The sequence below is a fragment of the Protopterus annectens genome, chromosome 4.part0 (genome assembly GCF_019279795.1).
Source record: "Protopterus annectens isolate FY-2018-M chromosome 4.part0, PAN1.0, whole genome shotgun sequence".
NCBI lineage: Eukaryota > Metazoa > Chordata > Ceratodontiformes > Protopteridae > Protopterus > Protopterus annectens.
Genome location: NC_056733.1, coordinates 917,020,531 through 917,045,736, shown reverse-complemented (window position 1 = coordinate 917,045,736; position 25,206 = coordinate 917,020,531). Strand labels below are relative to the sequence as shown.

At 44.4% G+C, this 25,206-nt stretch overlaps 1 protein-coding gene across 1 annotated transcript in view; it reads right to left on the bottom strand.

The window, feature by feature from the left end:
* The window catches only part of UNC119B (unc-119 lipid binding chaperone B), a 679,015-nt gene that overhangs the window by 538,965 nt on the left and 114,844 nt on the right, over positions 1-25,206 (bottom strand). The window contains exon 2 of the mRNA XM_044068895.1: positions 22,670-22,783. Within this exon, the coding sequence (XP_043924830.1) occupies positions 22,670-22,783 (114 nt within the window). The remainder of the gene's footprint in view (positions 1-22,669; positions 22,784-25,206) is intronic.

Here is a 25,206-nt window from a genome sequence, read left to right as displayed (position 1 = left end):
GACACAGACAGACACAGACAGACACAGACAGACACAGACAGACACAGACAGACACAGACACACAGACACACACAGACACACACACACAGACAGACACACACACAGACACACACACAGACAGACACAGACAGACACACACACAGACAGACACACACACACAGACAGACACACACACAGACACACACAGACACACACAGACACACACAGACACACACAGACACACACAGACACACACAGACACACACAGACACACACAGACACACACAGACACACACAGACACACACAGACACACACAGACACACACACAGCTCTTGTTCCTGCTTATTTTCCTTTAGAAGACATTATGAGCTTTGAAGAGCAGTAAGTGTAAAAAAATGAAACATGGAGCTGGTCATGTTCTGCCTTGTCACCCTAACTTCCATTGTGGATTAATGAGGCAAATGTGGAGAATAATCAGTTCTGCTGTGGAAAAGCTGCAGAAAGTGCAGTTGTGTACACTTACATAAACGTAGACTTTCCTGTGTATTCACTGTTGCAGTCATCACACTTGGGTTATCCTGCCAGGGGTAGCCCTCAGTCGGCCTGAATACCAGAGTCATGGGATTTCTGCGTCCGATGCGGTCGCTTGTTCCATGATGTCAGGTCGTCAGGGGTATAAAACATGCAGCCGACGCAATCACATCAGTTTTTCTTGCCCCAGATGTCAGGAGGCCCCAAAACAGGAAGCAATTACATGGTGTGGAACACCTCCAGTAAAAAGTAAAGTACCATTGCCATAAGAAATGGCCAAAAAAGAGGATAGGCAGAAAGTATAGAAAAGTGGGCTGGAGGGTGGGTAACCAGGCTGCAACAGTGAATACACTCCAACATCTACATTTATGGTAAGTGTACACAACTGTACTATGTTCATCATGTTTCACTGTTCAGTCGTCACACTTAGGTTGATTCCAAAAGCTGAAGAAGGGTGGAGGCAGTCAAGAAGTATTAGGGCTGGCTAGCAGGCACTGTAAGACTGCTGTAGCAAATCCAGCTCTGCATTTAGAAAAGATACGCAAGTGATCATGCTTGGTGAAGGTGTGTGCTGAACTCCAGGTTGCAACTTCCAGGATGTCCCTGGTAGGATTTCCCTGAGAAATGCTATAGAGGTTGAGGTAGCCCTAGTGGAATGGGTTCTGATCCCCTGTGAGGTAGGTTTTCCATGGTGCTTGTAGTAGAAATGGATGCAGTGTGCTATCCATTTAGAGATGGTTTGCTTTAAAATGTCCTTGCTCTCTGCCCCTGTAGCAAACCTGACTAGCAGTTGGTTAGATTTTCTGAAAGGTTTAGTCCTGTCAAAGTAGAACCTAAGCTGTCTGTGCACATCCAAGGAGTGTAGGATTATTTCCCCTTTATTCTGAGGATTAAATGGATGGATTGGTTTAAAGCCACACTGGATGCCACCTTGGGCATAAATTATGGGTTAGTCCTGAGGGAAGATAATGAAGGGTTCCACAGCCATAAGGGCCTGTAAGTCAGACACTCGTCTTGCTGAAGTGATGGCTATAAGTAAGGCTGTTTTCCACGAGAGGAATTTTAACTCTGCTGTAGCCACAGGCTCAAAAGGGGGAAGCATGAGCTTCTCTAGTACAAAGTTAACGTCCCAGGCAGGAGTGGGAGCTCTCCTCGGTGGTCTTAAATCGTTAGCTCCTCTCAAGAACTGTTTGACCAGAGGGTGGGAGAAGAAGGGTAGCTCAGTGTTGTAATGAGCTGAAATGAGAGGCATGAATCTTAATTGATGAGAAGGATAGACTTTTGTGGAGCAACTCTGCTAGATAATCTAGGATTTAAGCTAAGGTGGGCACGGTTGTGTCCTTTCCCCGAGAGTGGCTCCAAGAACAGTATCATTTCCACTTCTCGGAATAGGATTTCCTAGTACTAGGCCTCCTGGCCTCAAGGATGACATACAGCACCTGAGGATTGCTGGTGATGTATTCAGGGAATAAGCCAGGCTACTAGGTTCAGGGCTTGCAGCTGAGGATGCAAAATCTGGCCGTCCTGCTGGGACAGCAGAGAGGGGGGGCCTGATGCAGGTGCCATGGTGGCACTGTTGTCAGGCTATGTAAAAATGGGTACCAGTGCTGGCGTGGCCAGTCTGGTGCAATAAGGATTGTCCTTGGCTTGTCCAGTTTGATCTTGAGTAGTACTTTTGAGAGGAGGGGCAGAGGGGGAAAGGCATAGATTGAGAGGTTTTCCCATGTAAAGAATAGGGCATTCACTTTCCAAGCTTGGCTGTGGGGAGTTCTGGTACAAAATTTGCTCAACTGATGGTTTTGGGGGGAAGCAAAGAGGTCCACCTCTGGTGTTCCCCACCTGTGGATTAGAAGCTTGAATGTTGGGTTCCAGTTTCCACTCGTGTGGGTCCATTAAATTTCTGCTCAAGTCGTCTGCCAGTGAATCTCGTTTGTCTGGCAGGAACTGAGCTTGCAGGTGCACTTGGTTGCTCAAGGATGTCTTCCACAGAGCCATGGCTAACCTGCAGAATGGGTAGGAATGAGTTCCACCCTGCCTGTTTATGTACCACATGACTGTGGTGGTGTCTCTCTATCAAGAGTTGTCCTGGAAGGAGAAGGTATTTTTGAAGGCTGTCAGTGCATTCTATACAGCTAACATTTCTTTTTGATTGATATGCAGGTGCATTTGTCCTGGGCTCAATTTTTCTTGAATGCATTTGCCTGCCATGTGAGCTTCCCCCCCCATATGCATAGTGATGCGTCTGTTGTCAGGGTTTGAGCGGCGGGGAAAGGGGGGTAGAGTGAAAGGGAGTCCCTTCTTGTGGCTGCAGGCCTCTGACCACCAAAGGACCTCTGTCCTTAGGCAAGGAATGATAGGAATCACTGTTTCCAGGTCCTGGGAATGTGGACACCAGAGACCTTTTAAATACCATTGAAGTTTCCTCATATGCAGTCTTGCATATGGAATTAGGAGAATGCATGAGGCCATGAACCCTAGGGCTTGCAGTATTTTTCTTGCAGATAGCTGGGTTTGGGTGGCCAGTAGTTTGAAGTAATTTGTCATAGTTTGAAGTAATTTGTCAAATAAACCTGCTTTTCTGGAGTGAGGAATGCCATCTGGGAAGTTGTGTTCAAGCTTGCTCCCACAAATACAATTTTTTGGCTGGGTACCAGATGTGATTTCTTTTCGTTGGTGGTATACCCCAGAGAAGTTAGGAGTCTCTTTACGAATGCCAAGTGCTGAAGCAGCAGTTCTTGACTGTCCACCTGAATAAGGCAATCATCCAAGTAAGGGTAAATTTGAATGTTTCTCTGCCTGCAGTATGCAATGGCTGGAGACAGGCATTTTGTAAATACCCTTGGCGCAGTAGATAAGCCAAAGGGAAGTGCAGAGAACTGACGGTGCCTGGAGCCTGCCCTAAAATGTTGATATTTCCTGCAATATTCCCTTATGGGGATGTGCAGATAAGCTTCTTTTAAGTCTCGGGTGACCAGCCAGTAGTCCCTGGCTAGCATAGGAAGCAGCTGTTGTAGTGTAAGCATTTTGAACTTTGGTACCACCAGGAAGGTGTAGATAATTGACAGATCCAGGATAGGGCGCCAAGAGTCCTTTTTTCTGGGCACCACAGACTGTCTGGAGTAGAAACCCTGTCCTCTTTGCTCTGTTGGAACAGGCTGAATAGCCCTGACACTAATAAGAGAAAGCACTTGCTTTTGGGCCTCTGCCCACTGGTTTGGGGGAAGGTCTGGCAATCCGCCTGGGGTTGGCAGAGAGTGGAAGTAGAATCTGTATCCCTGGGATACAATGTTTAAGACCCATCTGTCCTGGGTAATGTACTCTCAGTTTTTTACATGCAGGGCGAATTTTCCTCCTGGGGTGCAAGTACTTGGGCCTGGCTGGGAAGGATGAAGGACAAGTCATTGTGAACTTTTTCCATAAGAGGGTGGATTAAAACTCTGTTTTTGAGGTGGGAGCACTCCATTGTTTAGTTCTGTGCATACCCTGAGACTGTAGTCTTGGTGGTCTGTTGCCCCTGGGTTTGGACTGAGAAGGTCTGGGAGGGACTGGAAAGGACCAGTTCTTAGAAGGCTAATGCCTACTGAATCTAGGTGGCTGTACCTGTAGGAAATCTTTAACAGTTTGCATATATTTAGCTTTTTCCTCCATCTTTTTAAGAACAACTTCTGCTTTTGTGCCCAACAAACATTCTTGGTGGAGCATCTAGAAGTTTTGCTTTGACATGGTCTGGCAAGATTTGTTCCTTTAGCCAAGCATGCCTTCTCAGAACAGACACAGTGACAGCAGCTCTGCAAGATGCTTCTAAGGCATCAAACCACACAGCAAAGTATGCTTTCCAACTTGGTTTGCAGAATGCAATAACTCTTATAAATCCTCATTTTCTGCACAATCAGGAATCAACCTCCTTTTTTTATATAATTAGTTCTATAATATGCTGCTGGTACTTCAACATGTGAATCTGGGAATTTAAAGCCCTGATGGTAAGAGTTGCCGAGGTATATACCTTCTTCCCCCATCTGTCTAAAGCCCTAGAATCCCTGCCCGAAGGGGTAGAGTTTTTGGCTGTAGAAGTCTTAATAGTTTTTGGCTGTAGAAGTCTTAATACCTTTAGGCCCCTGGGAAATTGTCTCTGGATCCGCAGTGGGTTTCTGAAAAGAAATTTGAGAGAGAGTCAGGTGCTCTGTAGTACCTGTCAGGTCTTCTAGGAGCTGGAGGTAAAGTATCAGGGGTAAGACTGGATTCCATGAAGACATCATCTACAATTTCCAGAATGGGGGGATAGCTAGGGGGCTGTGCTGAGGCAAGTTTAAAAATTCCCCAAGTCTCTTTTTGGACTGTGGGTAGTCTTGACACGCCAAGCGGAAATGTTCTCTGAGGATATGCAGGGTTTCACTGAAAGAAAAATCCTCTGGGGTGAGGGAAGGCAGTGGGAATGGAATCCTCTGCATCTGAATCCTCATAGATAGATAAGGGTATGTCCTGGAAATCAGAGGGGTCAGAGTCATCAGACTCATGATCTGTAGAATCAGAAGGAAAATCAATTCTTTGTCTTTTAGAGGGGGAAGGATGGCTTCCCCTGATTAAAGTAATAAGGTCTTCAGCCATCCTAAACATTTGCTTCTGTGGCATGGGAGCTTGAGAAAGCGCTTTGGTCAGTTTCCTAGATGTAGTGCAAACTCTGGGCCTGAGAAAATCAGTAGTTTTAGTCAGAAACAAAGTTGTCAGTTTAATACAAACATTGGAAGGTCTGAATACACCCACAGCAGCTCCGGACTCAAAGGTAGAGACATCTGCAGGTTCCATAGTCGAAAAAGCATCTCTCGGCATACCAGACTCCAAATGGGTCTCAGTAGAAGCCTGCAAATCTGTAGAAGCGGGTATCAGGGAGCTGCAAAAGCACCTCACTGAGTACCGGCAGACTGGCGACTAGCTTAATGGAAGCGTCGTCGACAGTTTTGGATCTATGCAGTCTCTGTCTATCTTTATGTTTTTTCGGAATATCGGTAGTCGGATGGCTTATCGAAGCCATTTCAGAATATGATGAACGAGGGCAAAAGAATTTAGTGACAAAAATAGCCCAAAGACTAATAGTTCGGGGGTTGAACATGGCACAAAACAGAGAGGAACGTCATGGTCTGGGACTAAACAGGTGACGCAGTAAGAATGAAAATCTCTGAGGTATTTGCTTTCCACAGGCAAGACAATTGTAAACTTTTTCTGACATCGGTTAGAGCAAGAAAAAAGGGTCCAAAATGGGGTACTTCGCTTTAGAAGGCTTCAGGTTTGAAGCTAGAGTAACAAAAATTTCAGGTTGCAGCCAACCGGCACTTGTGAACTGCTTCTGCTTCGGGCTCCGCTCGGCAAGAAAAGCTGATGTAATGGCATCAGCTGCATGTTTTATACCCCTGACAACCTGACGTCATGGAAGAGGCGACAGCATCCGACGCAGAAATCCCAAGACTCTGGTATTCGGGCCGACTGAGGGCTACCTGCAGGCAGATAACCCTGGTGTGATGACTGCAACAGTGAAACACTAACATCACAAGACATCTGGTTGGAAATGCAGTTGACAATGGACATGATGAAATGTTGTAGTTAACATCGCTTTAATGTTGCACAGAAGGCTGGGACAGCCAAAACAAGGTACTGGTGGTCTACATTTTCAAAAAAGGGAAGAAGGTTTGCTCCATTTAGAAGAGGATCACACTCTTCCCTCCCCCTCAAAAAATAATTCATCAGGGTACTGGAAAGGAATAGTCTTCCAAAAGTCAAACCTTTAATTCAGGAGAAGAAATGCCTTCTTGAAAAAGCATAAGTCAGGGTGTTGGAAAGATGAGGTCTTCCAAAAATCAAACCTTTAATTCAGGAGGAGAAATGCTGCATCTGTCTTGGCTGTAGAAAGTACCATAACAGTAAACTTTCTAATACATCACTACTGCTGTAACCTAAGCAATATGGGATGCATCCTGCCAAAGAGAGGACATCCAACACTATTCAAAAGCTTTTGGACGTCTTCCAAAGTGCAACATACATACGAGGGAGCACAAGGGTATGATAATATAAAAGCACATGCAAGTGCCAAAATTTAAAGCTTTCGTTTCTCAAAGAAAGGAAGGCTTTAAGTACAAACACTGATTACAAAGGAAAGTGAAACAAAGGTTGGGAGGGTGGCCTAATGGTTAGGGTGTTTGCCTTACAAACACAAGGTGCAGGGTTTGAATCTCACAAGGGATAATTGGCTAGGCTTAAAATGGCTCGCAAGGGCAGTTAGCCTAGTACTAACCTATGAACCTATGAACTTGTGTGCTAAGAGGGAAAGGTAAAGAAAAAAAAAAAAAAAACAGGGATAAGGGAATCTTATCCTGGCCAAAAGATTACATGGAAGCATAAGGACCACTATAGGAACATAAAAGAAAATACAAGGGAAAAGCCAGAGCTGATCTACTTGAACATCTATTATAGTACATTTCCTTGCACAGCTGTACTATATCCATCATTAGACCACTATTGCAGTCTTACTTCCAAAGTAGTTACCTAAAGTTGACTAGGTTTGGGTGTATTCCTAAAGCTCTAGTCATGTGACTGTGCTCTGGCCAAGATCTAGTGACTACTCAAGTGAGATTCCTACTGATCCTATCCTTCAGTTTTAATTGCTGCCAACATCTTGGTAGCAGGGCAGGCTGTGCGTTTCGACCTGGGTCTGAACAGCATGGCGGGATGCTTGGCACTTAAGGTACGGCTTTACAAAATGATTCTCCACAGGGAGACAATGGCCATACTAATGTCTCTGGGCATCAGGGGTGCATGTCACAGATCTGCTTCTTGGAACGGAATGCTGCACCTTTTCCTCAGCTGGTATGACAATCGAGAGCCTAAACAAACAGCACGGAAGAGTGAGCTCAGCAACTTGAAATGCTTACAAAAAATCCAGTAATAGATGCACATGCCCGACAGTGCAAGCTTCCAAGAGAAAAAATGCCAGATTTAGAACAGCACATATGAGGAACCTAAATGCTGCCTGAACAAAAAAGCTTCCAGAGGTTACATTTTAAAGCTTCCTTGGGTAGTTCTTGTGGGCAATACTAAATGCAAGCAGAAGTAAACAAGGCTCATATCCATGCATTACCTTCACAGCCCAGTTGCATTACAGATTCCTGAACCGCTGACCCCAGGTTCAAACAGTGATAAATACTGTACAAAAATACTTCAGTTTAAAAAAAAAATACTAACCTACAGATCAAACAGTCTCAGGAAGACTTGCCAAAAACAGCACCAACTGCACTCATAAGAAACACATTAGCTATTATTACCTCACATGTGGGCCCAAGGAGCCCGCCACCAATGTGGGACCAAGAGAGACTGGGCCAGCAAATAAGACAACCTGAAGTTCCTAAAACAATTCAAAGCCTTTTCCTTGCTCTCATGGCCAAAATGCTTGCCATTATCCTGTTATTCGTGTCATGTCGGCTACCTTTTTCACACACTATGTGTCGGTTCCATAACTGAAACCATCAGGAAGCATACTGAAAGAATGTAGATCCAAGTATGTCGTGTACAGATGAACATAAAAATGGATATGGAAATATTCCACAAACAAAGAGTGGAAGACAGAGACAGAGACTGGACAAGCTGATTGACATTTTCCTTAAAAAAAACTTGTAGTCCAGGATTTTTTCTCTCTTTTTTTAATAGATGGGAAAATAGTCAATCCCTTTATTTTGTTTTTATTTTTTTAATATGGTCATTCAAGTCAAAGAAAAAAAATCTTTTAAATCCTTTTCAAGGTTTATGAACCAGGCTTATCTTGCAAATGTTACTCCTCTGCTGCCTTCTGTTTCTTTTGTAATTTCTCAAAATGTCTTGGGTGTCTAAAACCATGACTGGAACGGACATAATTTCTAAGTCAGTACATGGTTATTTCAGTCTGATATTAGCCAAGAGGTTTTCTTTTTACCATCCGCTAGGTGTCCAGAATTGCTTCCTCCTGCAGTTCATACGTGGTTACATGTATTGGTAGCATATCTAAATATGACTGTAAATCCTTTATTAGACCCCCTATTACTGGAACTGTCTGGATATCTTTCTTGCACACGGATTTCACTTCTGCTTACACATCCTGGTATCTTATGAGGTACGAGGGATGACCCTGCTGCTGGGGCAAAGGCTGCTCATTTTAATGCTAGTGGACACCATGGCACAGAAAGTACAGTTGTGTACACTTACCATAAATGTAGATGTTGGAGTGTATTCACTGTTGCAGTCATTACATTTGGGTAATCTGCTGGCAGGTTGCCCTCAGTCGGCCTGATTAACAAAGTCTTGGGTCCTGCATCGGATGCTGTCCCTTCTTCCATGACGTCAGGTCATCAGGGGTATAAAACATGCAGCCAATGTCATTACATCAGTTTTGCTTGCCCCAGATGTCAAGTGCCCCCCTAATGGGGAGCAAATAAACACAAAAACACAAAAGTATATCTCCAACCAAAAGCAAATACGCCAAAAAGGCTTTTAAGCATAATAAAGGAAAGTAGAGGTATAGTCAGAAAATCTAGGGGGCTGAGAGGGAGGGTAACCAGGACTGCAACAGTGAATACACTCAAACATCTACATTTATGGTAAGTGTACACAACTGTACTACATTCTTCATGTTTCACTGTTGCAGTCATTACATTTGGGTAGATTCCCAAAGCTATGGTTGGGAGGAGGAGTTTATACTGCAATAGGGCCAGCTATAAGGCCCTGCAAGACAGCAGTGGCAAAGCTAGCTCAAGATTTAGAGAAAATTGGTAAATGATCATGCTTGGTGAAAGTATGCACATAACTACTGGTAGCAGCTTCTAGGATATCCCTGGTAGGGCCACCTCTGAGAAAGGCTGCAGAAGTAGATGCAGCCCTGGTGGAATGAGATCTGATCCCCTGGGGGGTGGGTTTTCCATGGTGCTTATAGCAGAAATTAATGCAATGGCTTATCCATTTAGAAATGGTTTGTTTTAAAATAGCCTTCCCCTCTGCCCCTGCAGCAAATGCTACCAGCAATTGTTCAGATTTTCTTCGAGATTTAGTACTGTCCAAGTAGAATCTTAGTTGTCTGTGCACATCCAAGGAATGCATAATCCGTTCCCCTTTGTTCTGTGGATTGGGAAAGAAGGTTAGCAAATAAATGGACTGATTAAGAGCCACACTGGAAACCACCTTGGGCATGAAGGATGGATGGGTCCTGAGAGATACCCTGTCCGCATGAAAGAGGATGAAAGGCTCCACTGCCATAAGGGCCTGTAATTCAGATATCCTTCTAGCTGAAGTGATTGCTAAAAGGAAGGCTGTTTTCCAAGAAAGAAATTTTAAGTCTGCAGTAGCAGCTGGCTCAAAAGGAGGTAGAGTGAGTTTCTCCAAAAAGTTAAGGTCCCAGGCAGGGGTTGGAGCTCTCCTGAGTGGTCTCAAGTTTTTTGCCCCTCTGAGATACTGCTTGAGCACAGGATGAGAGAAGAGGGGAGAGTTCCATGTTACAGTCAGCTGAAATAGCTGGTGTGTGGATTTTAATGGAGGAAAAAGACAGGTCCTTGGTGAAGCATCTCAGTTAAGCATTGCAAAATCTGTGGTAAATTGGGCGCTGCTGTGCTCATCCCTAAAGATTGGTTCCAGGCACAGAATCTTTTCCATTTGTCAGCATAAGATTTTCTAGTACTAGGTCTCCTCGCCTCCAAGATGACATCCATCACAGGTTTGCTGAGGGATAAAGGTGAATTTAACTTATTAGCCAGGCAGCAAGATTTAATGTTGGAAGCTGAGGGTGCAGAATTTGGTTCTCCCGCTGAGACAGCAGGGAAGGGGTTTGAGACAGGTGCCATGGAGATATCTGCGACAAACTACGCAGGAGGGGGTACACAAGTGTTGGCACAGCCAGTCTGGAGCAATCAAAATCATCCTTGGTTTGTCCTGTTTGACTTTTAGTAGAACTTTGGAGAGCAGAGGCAAACGGGGAAAAGCGTAGACTGAAAGATTTTTCCAGCTGAAGGACAGAGCATCCATTTTCCGGGCTTGTTTGTGGGAAGTCCTTGTGCAAAACCTGTCCAACTGGTAGTTCTGGGGGAGGCAAATAGATCTATGTCTGGGCTCCTCCATTTGTTTGTCAACATGTTGAAAATCCATGGATCCATGAGGTTTCTGTTTAGTCCGTCTGCCAGTGTATTCAATTTTCCTGGCAGGAATTGAGCTTGTAGATGCCCTTGGTAGCTCAGGGCTGTGTTCCACAATGCCATGGCTAGTCTGCAGAGGGGGTAGGAATATGTACCCCCCTGCTTGTTTATGTACCACATAACCGTGGTGTTGTCCATCTTTACCATTAGTTGTCCTGGAAGAATGTAGTCCTTGAAGGCTGTCAGAGCATTCTGTACAGCTAACATTTCTTTTTGACTGATATGTAGGTGCATTTGATTTGGATTCCATTTGCCCTGAATGCACTTCCCTGCCACGTGAGCCCCCCCCCATGCATAGTCTGGTGCATCTGTAGTTAGGGTTTTGGCGGCAGGGGGTAGTGTGAATGGTAATCCCTTATTTTGGTGGCAGGCTTCTACCCACCATAGGAACTCCAGGCGTAGGCAAGGTACGATAGGAATCATTGTTTCCAGGCTGTGACAATGCTGACTCCATAGACTTTTTAGATACCACTGTAGTTTCCTCATATGCAGTCTTGCATATGGAATTAAAAGAATGCAGGTGGCCATGAACCCCAAGGCTTGCTGTATTTGCCTTGCAGATAGCAGGGTTTTGTGGCCACTTGTTTGAAGTAAGTTACCAAATGAGTTTGCTTCTCTGGCGAGAGGAAAGCCATCTGGGCAGTTGTATTCAAACTGGCACCCAGGAATGTAATCTGTTGACAGGGTACCAGTTGTGATTTATTTTCGTTTATGGTGTACCCCAGACAAGTTAGAACCCTTTTTACAAACGCCAGATGACTTAAAAGTATGCCCTGGTTTTCTGCCTGAATTAGACAATCGTCCAGGTATGGATATATTTGAATATTTCTTTGCCTGCAAAATGCAATAACTGGAGCCAGGCACTTTGTGAGTACCCTGGACGCAGTGGACAAGCCAAAGGGCAGTGCAGAGAACTGATAATGCAAGTAGCCTGCTTTGAAGCATAGGTATCTTCTGCAAGATTCCCTGATTGGGATGTGCAGGTATGCTTCTTTTAAAACTAGAGTTGCCAACCAGGCACCTTTGCCTAGCATAGGAAGTAAGTGGTAAAGAGTCAGCGTCTTGAATTTTGGAATCTCCAGAAAGGTGTTTAGAGTAGACAGGTCCACGATTGAACGCCATGATTTGTCTTTTCTGGGTACCAGGAAAAGCCTTGAATAGAAACCTTGTCCCTTTTCTTCTTCTAGCACCAGTTGAATAGCCCCCATGCTTAAGAGAGAAAGTACTTGTTTTTGAGCCTCTGCCCACTGATTTGGGGGCAGGTCTGGCCACCCATTTGGTGTTGGCAATGTGTGGAAATTAAATCTGTATCCCTGGGACACTATATTTAAAACCCATTTGTCCTGGGTTATGAGTTCCCAGTTCTTTGCATGAAGAGCAATCTTTCCCACCAAAGGGGCAGTTGAAAGATAAGTGCTTGGTAATTTTAAAAGGAAGTCATTGAGACTGTTTACTGTGGGGGGTGTCTTGTTATTTCCAGATTTGGAAGTGTAGGCCCCCCACTGCTTAGCGCTGTGAGTACCCTGGGACTGAAAAGTACAGTTTTGTACCTACCATAAATGTAGATGTTCGAAGATCCACATTGCTGCAGTCCTTACATATGGGGTAGTCCGCTGTCCTCGGTCGGCCCGAATACCAAAGTATTAGGCTGACGTCGGTCATGGGCGCTCAGATCTGACATCAGAGCGTCAGAGTATAAAAGCGCATGACCGACGTCATTATCCTCAGTCTTTTCTTGCCCCAGATGTCAGAAGGCCCTAAAAAGAAAGGCCACAGCCAAAAATAGAATACTTCCCAAAAGGTATGTACAAATAACAGCTACCACCCAAACCATACAACCATTCCAAACTACAGAGGGAAGGAGGGAGGTAAATTGGACTGCAGCAATGTGGATCTTCGAACATCTACATTTATGGTAGGTACAAAACTGTACTATGTTCTTCATCTCACATTGCTGCAGTCCTTACATATGGGTAGAATCCCAAAGCAGAGGTAAAGGGAGGCTGGCAAAATCATACAGCATTAGGAGCTGCCAAAATGCCCTGTAAGATTGCAGTGGCAAATCCAGCCCTAGATTTGGAATAAAGAGGAAGGTGGTAATGTTTAGAAAAAGTATGCACTGAACTCCAAGTAGCTGCTTCCAAAATATCTTTAGTAGCTACTCCCCTTAAAAAAGCTGTAGAAGTGGCAGTAGCCCTAGTGGAGTGAGGTCTGATTCCAGCCGGAATCTCCTTACCATGATGAGAATAACAAAAAGCAATACAAAAGCCAATCCACTTAGAAATAGGTTTCCCCTGAGAACCTAAAGCAAAAGAAACAAACAACTGCTGAGACTGTCTGAACCCTTTAGTCCTGCTCAAATAATAACGCAACTGCCTGTGAATATCCAAAGTGTGCAAAATTTTCTCCCCTTTATTTTGGGGATCTGCATAAAAAGTGGGCAAATGAATTGATTGGTTCAAGGCCACATTTGAAACCACTTTAGGCATAAAAGTAGGATTAGTACGCAGAGATACCCTATCCTTATGAAAAATTAGGAAGGGTTCAACTGCCATAAGAGCCTGTAATTCAGAAACGCTTCTAGCAGACGTAATGGCCAACAAAAAAGCAGTCTTCCAAGACAAAAACTTTAACTCAGCAGTAGCTGCAGGTTCAAAAGGAGGTAAAGTAAGTTTTTCCAACACAAAATTGAGATCCCAGGCAGGAGTAGGAGCTCATTGGGGGTCTATGTTCTTTGCCCCTCTAAGAAATTGCTTAAACAAAGAATGAGAGAATAATGGAGGGTCACAGTCATAGTGAGCAGAAATGGCTGCAGCATGAACTTTTATAGAGGAGAAAGACAAACCCTTGTCTAATAATTCTGTAAGATATTGAAGAGAAACACTTAAATCAGGCCTGGAAACATCAAAGCTCTTTGTTTTGCTCCAAATTAAAAATCTCCTCCATTTATCAGCATAAACTTTCCTTGTACTAGGCCTTCTGGCCTCTAAAATAACATTCAAAACTTGTTGTGGAATCTGCGACCCTCCAGGTTCTAGAACAGAATATGCCAGGCTGTTAGATGCAGGGACTGAATCCTGACATTGAGGAAATGATTGCCCTCCTGAGACAAAGGTGTGGAATCAAGGCAAAGGCCATGGAGGCTCCTTACTAAACTCCTCAGCAGAGGGTACCAGTGCTGTCGAGGCCAATCTGGAGCTATCAGAATCATGGAGGGCTTGTCTTGTCTGACCTTCAAGAGTACCTTGGAGAGGAAAGGCAGAGGCGGAAAGGCATAGATGTGAAGATTGCTCCAACTGAATGATAGAGCATCCACTTTCCAAGCTGTGGGATGAAACATTTTTGTGCAAAACTTTGGCAACTGGAAATTTAGTGGAGAAGCGAACAGATCTATGTCTGGAGTTCCCCATATCACTGTCAATTTTCGAAATACATGAGGATCCAATTTCCACTCGTGGGGATCCACTATCTGTCTGCTCAAAACATCTGCTAAGGAGTTCTGTGCTCCTGGTAGAAACCTTGCCTGAAGATTGAGGCGTAAACTGAGCGCAGTCTCCCACAAAATCATTGCTTGCCTGCAAAGAGGGTACGAATGGGTTCCCCCTTGCTTGCTGATGTACCACATGACAGTTGTGTTGTCTGTTATAATCAACACTTGCCCTGGGTGAAGTAAATCCTTGAAAGCCATCAATGCAAATTGGACTGCTAACATCTCCTTCATGTTGATATGTAAATGTTGAAGTCTGGCAGGCCACGTGTCTTGAACCCATTTTCCATTGAGGTGTGCTCCCCAAGCCTTGTCCGAGGCATCTGTCGTTAAAATCTGACTCGCCTCTGGTCGGGTCACAGAGAGTCCCTTGTTTAGGTGACATTCCTGAGCCCACCACAAAAATTCCTTTTGAATGCAAGGTATTATTTGAATGACAGTGTCCAGATCTTGGCAGTGTTGTGTCCATACATTTTGAGATACCATTGTAGCTTCCTCATATGCAGTTTGGCATTGGGAAGCACCAGAATACAAGATGCCATGAACCCCAAGGCTTGAAGGACTGTCCTTGCAGTCAGCCTGGACCGTAGAGACAATTGATGGAAGTAAAGTGTAAGGTTCTTTTGCTTGTCCGGGGTCAAAAGGCCATCTGGGAAGCTGTATTCAGTCTCACACCCAGAAAGCACATTTCCTGAGAGGGTACTAGACTGGACTTTGTTTCGTTCACAGAATACCCTAGGCACCTTAACACTGCCATCACATACTGTAGATGATGAAGAAGCTCGTACTTGTCTTGAGCAAGAATCAGGCAATCGTCCAAATAAGGATAAATTTGTATTCCTCTTAACCTAAGAAGGCTATCACTGGAGCCAGAACCTTTGTGAACACCCTGGGCGCAGTAGATAAGCCAAAGGGCAATGCAGAGAACTGATAATGTAAAGTCCCAGCCCGAAAACGCAGGTATCTCCTGCAACTGGGCCTGATAGGAACATGAAGATAAGCCTCTTTGAGATCCAGAGTTACCATCCAGTGATCTTTGCCCAACAGAGGTAGAAGTTGTTGCAACGTCAACATTTTGAATTTTGGAATGTCCAGGTATGTGTTGAGGATAGATAAATCCAAAATTGGCCTCCAAGTGTTTCCTTTCTTTGGTACTAGAAACAGGCGAGAATAAAATCCTAGGCCCACTTCTGACAAGAGGGACCTGCTGTATAGCCCCCATATGAAGAAGTAAAGAAATCTGCTTGTGAGCCTCTACCCTTTGTTGAGGAGGAACGTCTGGCATGCCTTTGAAAGGAGGCAATGTGTGGAAATAAAACTTGTAGCCTCGGTCTATAATGTCCAACACCCATTTGTCCTGGGTGATTAAAAGCCAGTTTTGCTTGAAGAGTGCCAACTTTCCTCCCAAAGGAGCTGCCATACAGGAAGAATCTGGCAGCTGAAGATGCAGGTCATAGGGCCTGTTTACGAAAGGACTGGCCTCTGCCCTCACCTGTAGATTGTGCAGGTGAACTCCATGTTCTAGGCCTGAAAGAACTCTGAGCTCTGCCCCTACCACGTCTAGATCTACCCCTATACTGTAAATCAGAAGAAGGATAAGCCCATCCCTTAGTAGGCCAATTCCTGCTAAACTTAGGAGGCTGCACCTGCAAAAAATCTTTAACAGTCTGCATAGATTTAGCCTTGTCTTCCATTTTCTTCAAGACAGACTCCACAGGAGAACCAAACAAAACTTCAGACTGCAAAGGAGCATCCAAAATTCTAGTTTTAACATGCTCTGACAAATTCTGATCCTTAAGCCAGGCGTGCCTGCGAATAACAGAACCAGTGGCAGCCACCCTGGAAGAAGCCTGTAAAGCATCGAAACCACACTGCAAAGAATGCTTACCCACCTGTTCAGAGGCATATACCAAATCCTGTAATTCTTTACACTCTATGCCCTCTGCCAAAGCATCCACTTTAGATTTTAGTTGAGTAAGGAGAACATTCTGATACTTCAACATATAAAACTGACAATTCAAAGCCCTCATCGCTAAAGTGGAAGAAGTATACACTTTCTTACCCCATCTATCCAAAGCTCTAGCATCTTTATCTATAGGAACTGGATTCTTTACAACAGAAGCCCTGACACCCTTAGGTCCCTGGCTAATAGTTTCTGGGTCAGCCCTTGGACTCTTATACAGATATTTATGAGCCTCAGGCACTCTGTAATACCTGTCTGGCTTAACTGGCGCAGGAGGCAGAGAGTCTGGATTAAGGGAAGCCTCGGAGAAAACGTCTTGAACAACATCCAAAACAGGAGGTATAGCCAAGGGCCTATGCTGTGATAAAAACAAAAATTCCCTAAGCCTCTTTCGTGAATCTGAGAAATCCTGACCTTCCCATTTAAAATGTTCCCTCACAGAATGCAGGGTTTCTGAAAAAGAAAAATCCTCTGGAGGAGAAGCAGAAGGAGTGGAATCCTCTGCGTCTGAATCAGAATAAGGAGGAAAATCCTGAATGTCTTCAGCCGAAGACTCTGAGTAATCTGAAGCCTGCTCCAAAGTTTCCACCTCTGGCTCCACCCTAGGCCTCTTATCAGGAGGGGGCATAGAACCTCTGATTAAAGAAATTAAATCTTCTGCCATTTTAAGCATGTGTTTTTTAGGCACAGAACCTGCAGAACTAGGACTGACACCTGTGGAAGGCAAACCAGGCCTGCCTTTGGAAGGAGCCTTAGAGACAGAAGGAGAAGGCCTAACCACCTTAGGCAAGGAAGGGAGAACAGCAACCCGAGAGGCCCCTCAGCCTGACCTGACTCCTGAGAGGCCACATCTTGCAATATCAAAGCCTCCCCCTGAGACTCAACTGAAACCTCGGCTGGATCCACAGATTCCACCGTAGGTTCTAAAGAACCGGCGTCCGGAACGGACGACTCATCCTGCCTGGACTTTAAAGATTTGTCTTTGCGCTTCTTCGCGGTAGCGGGCGTCGGAGGATCCGACGGCATATTATAATTACACCGCTTACCGAAGACAAGCCTAGCGCAATCTAACCTACGTTTAATGGTGCGCTTATTAAACCTAGCACAAAAGCGACACCCGACTACGTCGTGCTCAGGACCCAAACAAGGAATACAAAGAGAGTGGTAAATCCCTATGCGGTATCTGTTTCCCACAAGAAATACAATTATTCACTTTTTCTGACATCCGGAATTAACTGAGGCAAGAAAAAACAAAAATATTCCCCAACGGGGTACTTAGCCCAACTTGGTTTCGGTCTGAAACTCAGAATACGAAAATTTCAGAACGCCGAACGGCACTTGCAAACGCTGCTTCTGCATCGGACCATGCTGCAAAAAAGACTGAGGATATGACGTCGGTCATGCGCTTTTATACTCTGACGCTCTGATGTCAGATCTGAGCGCCCATGACAGACGTCAGCCTAATACTTTGGTATTCGGGCCGACCGAGGACAGCGGACTACCCCATATGTAAGGACTGCAGCAATGTGAGATGAAGAACATCCTGGGATTTTTGCTGTGTCTGGGTTTGGCTTGAGAGGATCTGGAAGGGGTTGGAAAGGACCAATTCTTAGTAGGTCAAAACCTACTAAATCTTGGAGGTTCATAGGTTCATACTAGGCTATCTGCCCGAGGGCATTTATAAGCCTAGCAAACAGTTTGTATAGATTTAGCTTCATCTTCCATCTTTTTTTTTAGAACTTCTTCAGCCTTATTGCCAAACAGACGGTCCTGATTTAAAGGAGCATCCAACAATTTAGCTTTAACATGATCAGACAAAGATTGCTCCTTAAGCCAAGCATGCCTTCTAAGCACAGACCCAGTAACAGCAACCCTGCAGGAGGCCTCTAAAGAATCAAAACCACATTGCAAAGTATGTTTTCCAACTTGTTCAGCAGAATGCATCAAATCCTGTAAATCTTTACTTTCCACACAGTTAGGAATCATTTTCTGTTTAAGCAGTCCAATAATATGCTGTTGATATTTTAACAAATGAAATTGGCAGTTTAATGCTCTGATTGCCAAGGTCACAGAAGTATAAACCTTTTTACCCCATCTATCCAGCACCCTGGAATCTCTATCAGAAGGGGTAGGATTTTTAGCAGTAGAAGCCTTAATGCCCTTGGGCCCCTGAGAAATGGTTTCTGGATCTGCACGAGGATTTTTGAAAAGGAACTTGTGGGACGCAGGAACCCTGTAGCATCTGTCAGGTTTACTAGGAGCTGGAGGCAGGGAATCAGGGGCCAAACTGGATTCAGAGATTATCACCAACAATGTCTAGTACAGGAGGTATAGCCAAAGGCCTATGCTGAGATACAAGCAGGAAATCCCCAAGCCTCTTTTTTGAATCAGAAAATTCATGGCTTTCCCAGTGGAAATGCTCCCTCAAAGCATGTAAAGTTTCCGCAAAAAAAAAGTCCTCAGGAGGGGAAGCAGAGGGAATAGAGTCCTCTGCATCAGAATCCTCATAAGTAGGTATGGACAAATCCAGGTCATTAGAAGAGTCAGAAGAAATAGAATCCTGATCAGAAAATTCATAATCAAATTCAGCCCTAGGCCTCTTGGGGGGGGGGGGGTGACTACCCCCGATTAGAGAAATTTAGATCTTCAACCATTTTTACCATTTGTTTTTTAGGCATAGGTACCTGAACACGTGGCCTCTGCATCGGTTTTTAGACATGGATCGAGACTTGGGCCTTAGTAATGAAGGCGGTATCGATTTAATACGCAAGTCTGTAGGCCTGAATACACCCTCAGAAGCCGGTGCCTGCACAGCAGCTCCGGACTCATCCAAGATAGAGACATCAGTGGGTTCCATAGGTGAAGCATCTCGCGGCATACTGGACTCCAAATGGGTCTCAGTAGAGGCCTGTGAATCAGAAGTAGCGGGTATTAGGGGCTGCGAAAGCGCCTCACTGAGTAGCGGCGAACTGGCGATTGACTTAGAAGCGTTGTCAGCAGTTTTGGATCTCGGCGGCCAGTCTCTGTCTATCTTTGCATTTTTTTGGAATTCCGGTAGTCAGAAGGCTAACAGATGACATTTCTGGATAATTAAACCGAGAACCGAAATAATTAGAGGCAAAAAATGTACCGACGACAGAAAGTGCGCTGATTAAATAAAGCACAAAACCGAAAGCAAGGTACGTCGTGTTCAGGGCCTAGGCAAGGAATACAGTACGAATGAAAATCTTTATGAGGTATTTGCTTTCAAGTAATGCAATTATTAACTTTTACTGACATCGGTAAGGGGTAAGAAAAAAAGTTTCCCCAATGTGATACTTCGCTTAAAGTTGAAGACTTTGGTTCTGAAACTTGAAAATGAAAATTTCAGGAGCCAGCCGACTGGCACTTGCAAACTGCTTCTGCTTTGGGCACCGCACGGCAAGAAAGACTGATGTAATGACGTCGGCTGCATGTTTTATACCCCTGATGACCTGAAACTTGAAAATGAAAATTTCAGGAGTCAGCCGACTGGCACTTGCAAACTGCTTCTGCTTCGGGCACCGCACGGCAAGAAAGACTGATGTAATGACGTCGGCTGCATGTTTTATACCCTTGATGACCTGACATCATGGAAGAATGGACAGCATCCGACGCAGGACCCAAGACTTTGTTAATCAAGCCGACTGAGGGCAACCTGCCAGCAGATTACCCAAATGTAATGACTGCAACAGTGAAACACGAAGAACATCAGCCGCTCCTCTGGAATAAGCTCCCACTTCATGTGAAGCAGAGCTCCTCACTGACCCTATTTAATTGCAACCTACGGCCCTCATGGGCAGGGACACTATGTTGATTACAGTATTGCTCTGCAAACAATAACCATCTAACTATGGTTAACTAGTGAATTCAGTTTCTTTAACATGGCTAGGCTTGTAAAGTCCCTACAGCCATTAGCCTAGTAACCTCCTATGAGCTTATGAACCTAAGAGTGGGTCAAGGGGCATGCCCACCCCTGGGGGTGGAGGTATTGCCTCCCCCAGTAACTGTGCCTCATGACTCAGTACTGCCTTAAAATACATCAGCTTGTACTGGGGGGGGGGGGGGCTTGCAATGACAGTCTCCACATTTCATAGGATGTCATGGCAACTTCCACTGACAACTTATCTTCCACTTAACCCGTGTCATCAGTTAAACTGGGAGCTGTTAATCATGACTGGCAAAGCAGTACTGGCCAAAGGGATTAAATACACACATTGTCTGATGCAGAGAAAATTACGGAAGATTCTACATTATTATGGAAAGGAAAACCCAGTTAGAGCAGAATACAGACTTGCAATTGCAAAAAAAAAGTTAGCTGCTGCAGTGTTAAGTTAGCAAGAGACATTCTAAACAGGCATAACCTAGATTAAAGCTATTTATAATGCCAAAGATACTGACTAATGCACAATACAAATACCTGCTCAATCTTAGGCATTTTAGTTGTACACAGTGACTGCATAACCACAGCACACGGCCAATGGAAATACTTCCCAGAACTTCATACTCCAGTGTCATTAGCCACCTTCCTTTAACAACTAGATTCAAACACTCATTTCCACTGCTGCTTGCTGTCTACTTAACACAAGACCTTTCATGAATTTGGTCATTGCCATCTACAATGGGAAAAGCTGATGTACAAGCAAGTACAAATGGGGGGGAGGGGGGGCAACAACTAGTGAATCCATTATATAGCGAGTATTAGTATCACTCCAGCCACCTGCATGCCAGGGAACATATGCATCCCCTCCTGGGACACTCCCTCAAGACATCACTATGGGCAACCAGATGTCCTTCTGCAAGACCTACATCCATTACTGGAGTGCTTCTCTAAAGCTATGGCTCTGTGTTCATAGCGGTCCTTCTGCCAGATGTGCAGCTTTTCCTTGCAAGCTCCCCTAAGGATATGGTTTCTGTGTTTCTAGCTGCCCTTGTGTTAGGAGGGATGTGCATTCTTCTGTCAAGCCATGGTTTTGCGTTTCTGTGCAGCCTTCCAGCATGACATAGCTTTCTATTTCCAACTCTTCCATGCAGACGTTTGCACCCTTCCCTTCCATACTCCCCTTAGGATAGGTTTCTCTGTTCCTTATTCTTGTGGAGGAGTCATATGCACCTTTCACATTAGGACATTGTGTCTCTTCCTAGCTGTACCTTTGGGAGGGGGATGGCCATCTTTCCCCCAGGGTGTGGCACTGCATTCACGGGGACGTGCGTCTTTCCACCAGGGAGTGGCACTGTATTCACAGGGACGAGAATCCTTCAATGGGCTCTGTATTAAGGGGGACAGATGGCCTTCTATGGGCTCTGTATTCAGGGGGACGGGTGTCCTTCAACAGGATCTTTATTGACAGGGATGGGCATCCTTTCCTCAGAGCATGGCTCTGTATTCACAGTTGACTTTTTGCCAGGACAAGTACACCCCTCCATTGCATGTTCATCTCAAGGCATGGCTCTATGCTCCCAGTGGTCCCCATGGCAGGAGGAAAGCATACCCTTCCCTCAGGGTATGACTGTTCATAGCATGTGCTCCCACCCCTCAGGATAAGGCTTGATGTTCCAAGTTGTTTCACTGGGGGTATGACTGTTCACAGCATGTGCTCCCATCCCCAAGAACAAGGCTGTGCGTGTTCCTAGTTGCCCTCTGTCAGAAGACATTCACATTCTTCCTTCATGGTACAGCACCAAGTTCCCATACCAAGAGATATGTGTAACCTTTCTTCAAATATAGCAAAGTCTTCCTGAGCCAAGGAACACCTACACCTTTCTCTCAAAGTATGAATCTGAGTTCTTGTGCCAGATGACGTGTGCTCCTGTGCCAAGGAACACATACATCTTTCTCTTAAAGTACGAATCTGTGTTCCTGTGCCAAGGAACACGCACACCTCTCTCTCAAAGTATTAATCTGTGTTCTTATGCCAGATGATGTCTGCCCCCCTCAGGAAATCGTGCTTACTAGCTGCCTGTGAATTGCCTTCTGGCAACATCTGCATTCATTGCTAGGGTATGAGTGGTAGCAACGCCTGCACTTCACACGGCTAGCCTTCCACCAATGGCTTCAGTCAAATGCAGATCGTCTCAAAACAAATATTGGTTTTCTTTTGGGGGGGGTGCATTTCTTCAGGTACACTGTGATCCATTAGTGTGGCAGAAAATATTCAGTACAGTTTAAATGAAGTGACAACATAGTTTATGCACAGTCAGGCTCGATGAACACCTTTCCAACCTAGACTGATCAATCTTTGCTGTGAGACAGGCACCATTTGTCTGAACACTCCTAGCAGCAGCATCAAACTCTTGTATCGAAGTAGCACATTACCCAGATGCGTATACGATTGAAAGGGCTCAGTTTCATGCACAAAACTGCAGCGGAAATAGTATACTACTCCACTGCTCATTACGTGTCACCCTGTACAACATACACCTACAGACCACAAAAGCAGTTTCCCTACAGCTCACTAGTAACAGCCTCAAGTACTTCTTACCAAGAAACCTACCTGAAGCTGGAGGCTTGGCTATCTCAAACAAAACTGTTCCCGTTTCCAGGTCTCGAATCTTGAACCTTGTAAAATCAATATTATAAATGTTGTCTTCTGGTTTGCATAAATAGTCTACAAAACAGAAAAATAAAAACAGCAGAAGTAACTCATAAAAGGACAAACCAACTCATTTTCAAAAAGTCATACATTAGCATTGATGTACTGAACTAGACACCCCCGCCACACACACAAAAAAATAAATAAAATACAATCAACCACCACCCAGAATTCTTAATACACCTATTAAAGCTACTATCAGCAAAGTTGAAAAATTAAACAGCTAGGGGAATCTAAATCCATGCTCTCTATTTTTCCCATTTAAAAAGAGATTGGCTGCACATAAAGAATGTTTCCGCCTGCCATGAAATAAACAGCAGCCTTGTGACATCCAATGTCCCCATTACGTGTGCTGCTGTGGAAAAAGCATGCAAAACAATGGCTGAACACACATGAAAGACCAAACACAGAGGCAGTATCTTTTCATCTTATATATACTAATGTAAAAGGACTGCACTACCAAGGAAATGTTTGGATAACTTTAGATGCAATCAACCTGGCCTGAGGTAAAGGTCAATCATACTCTGACTCTGGAATGGCATCGATCCATTTCTGGCAAAATATTAGAAACCATAAATGTTTGGAGAAATAAAAAAAAAAAAGGGGGGGGGGGCACAGGTTCTACACAATTATCCCCAAACAAGTTTTTCTGGAGGATGAATACAGAAAAAGAAGCAAACGTGCTAATAAATTATTTGGAAAACAGTTATTTCACAAAACTGTGAAACATTTCCCCCTCTGCTTTAACTCAAACTTGCCACAGGGAACCAGACCACTTCAGTTTTGAGTATAAGGCTCAAACTGCTATTCACAACACAAGAAGAATCTGTAAGTTTGTCTTGGGGGGGGGGGGGGGACTGCTTGCCACACATAAAAAAGCAGTCACCAGCCGGCACAAGCATGGTGGGCTTCATCTGCCGGTCACTACTTATTCTGACAAGTCTCGTTCACCAGCAACTGCTGCCAAAACATTCCGAGCAGCATTTTATACTGATAGTGATAAGAATTTTTTTGTTATACAGGAAAATGTATTAGCAAAGCAAAAAGCCCACCCATTCTGTTTACAAAACCATAGTAATTCATTCCCAAAGGTATCAAAGGTTTTCCTACTTCTACAAAAATGCTTTACAGCTTGACACAGCCTGCCCTGCACTGTTAAAATAAGGAACCTCAATGTCGCTAATCTCCTATCTTTTTCATTTGATTCCATGGTGATTCCAGCTATGCTCAGTGACAGAGGACATATGATGGTACAAATCCACGGCACAGTCACAACAAAGCAAGAAGGAAAAACACATGGGAAAGAAGAGATTTACGCTCACTTTGAAATGGGCATGAAAACAGGTTTATTGTGATCCATCAGTGTGGGAGAAAAAAAACTCATGACATACTCTAAGGCAGCACACATTGAGCAAAGATATTAGTGACGGCTTAAAGGAACAGACCTCAAACATGCAAGCTTAGAGATTTAGGTCTGATTACTTACTTACATGCCAGACACCCAGTAAGAGAAAGGGAAGGAGATCAAAGTAAGAGATCCTCAACCCTCCTCTCTCATGGGCGAGATCCTTCACTAAAACAAAATAATAAACAACTGATCAGAAGTTCAAAAATATTTTCTTCTGTAAAGACACTACCAGAATTGTCTGTGGATATCCAAGGTATGAATATCCTTTCTCCCTCATTTTCGGTTATGGAAAGAAAATGGGGAAATGAATAGTGTGGCTTATAGTAAAGTCAGATACCACTTTAGATATAAAAGCACAGTTCTGTACCTACCATAAATGTAGATGTTCGAGTGTATTCACTGTTGCAGTCATTACTCTTGGGTTATCCTGCTGGCAGGCTACCCACAGTCGGCCTGAATTCCAAAGTCCTGGTCCGGAGTCGGCTGCCGTCGCCTCTTCCCTGACGTTAGTGCGCCAGGGGTATAAAAGATGCAGCCGACACTATTTTCTTCAGTTTTTCTTGCCCCAGATGTCAGGTGCCCCCAAAAGGGTAGGCTAAATATATTATGCCAATAAACATACATGCAGTAAAGAAATATTTCCTTCATCTACAAGCAAATACACCACATAGGTTGTATAGAATAGAAAAGTATAGATAAACCCCAATAAAAGAAAAGGGGATGGTGGGAGGGTAAACCTGGACTGCAACAGTGAATATACACTCGAACATCTACATTTATGGCAGGTACACAACTGTACTATGTTCATCGCATTTCACTGTTGCAGTCATTACTCTTGGGTTGAATCCCAAAGCTGAGGATGGGTGGCTGGGCTAAAGAGGATTAGGAAAGGTTATGAGGCCCTGCAGAACTGCAGTGGCAAAGCCTGCTCTGGATTTAGAGTAAAGAGGTAAGTGGTAGTGCTTTGTAAAAGTGTGCACTGAACTCCAAGTTGCAGCCTCTAAGATGCCTTTGGTTGGCACTCCTCTGA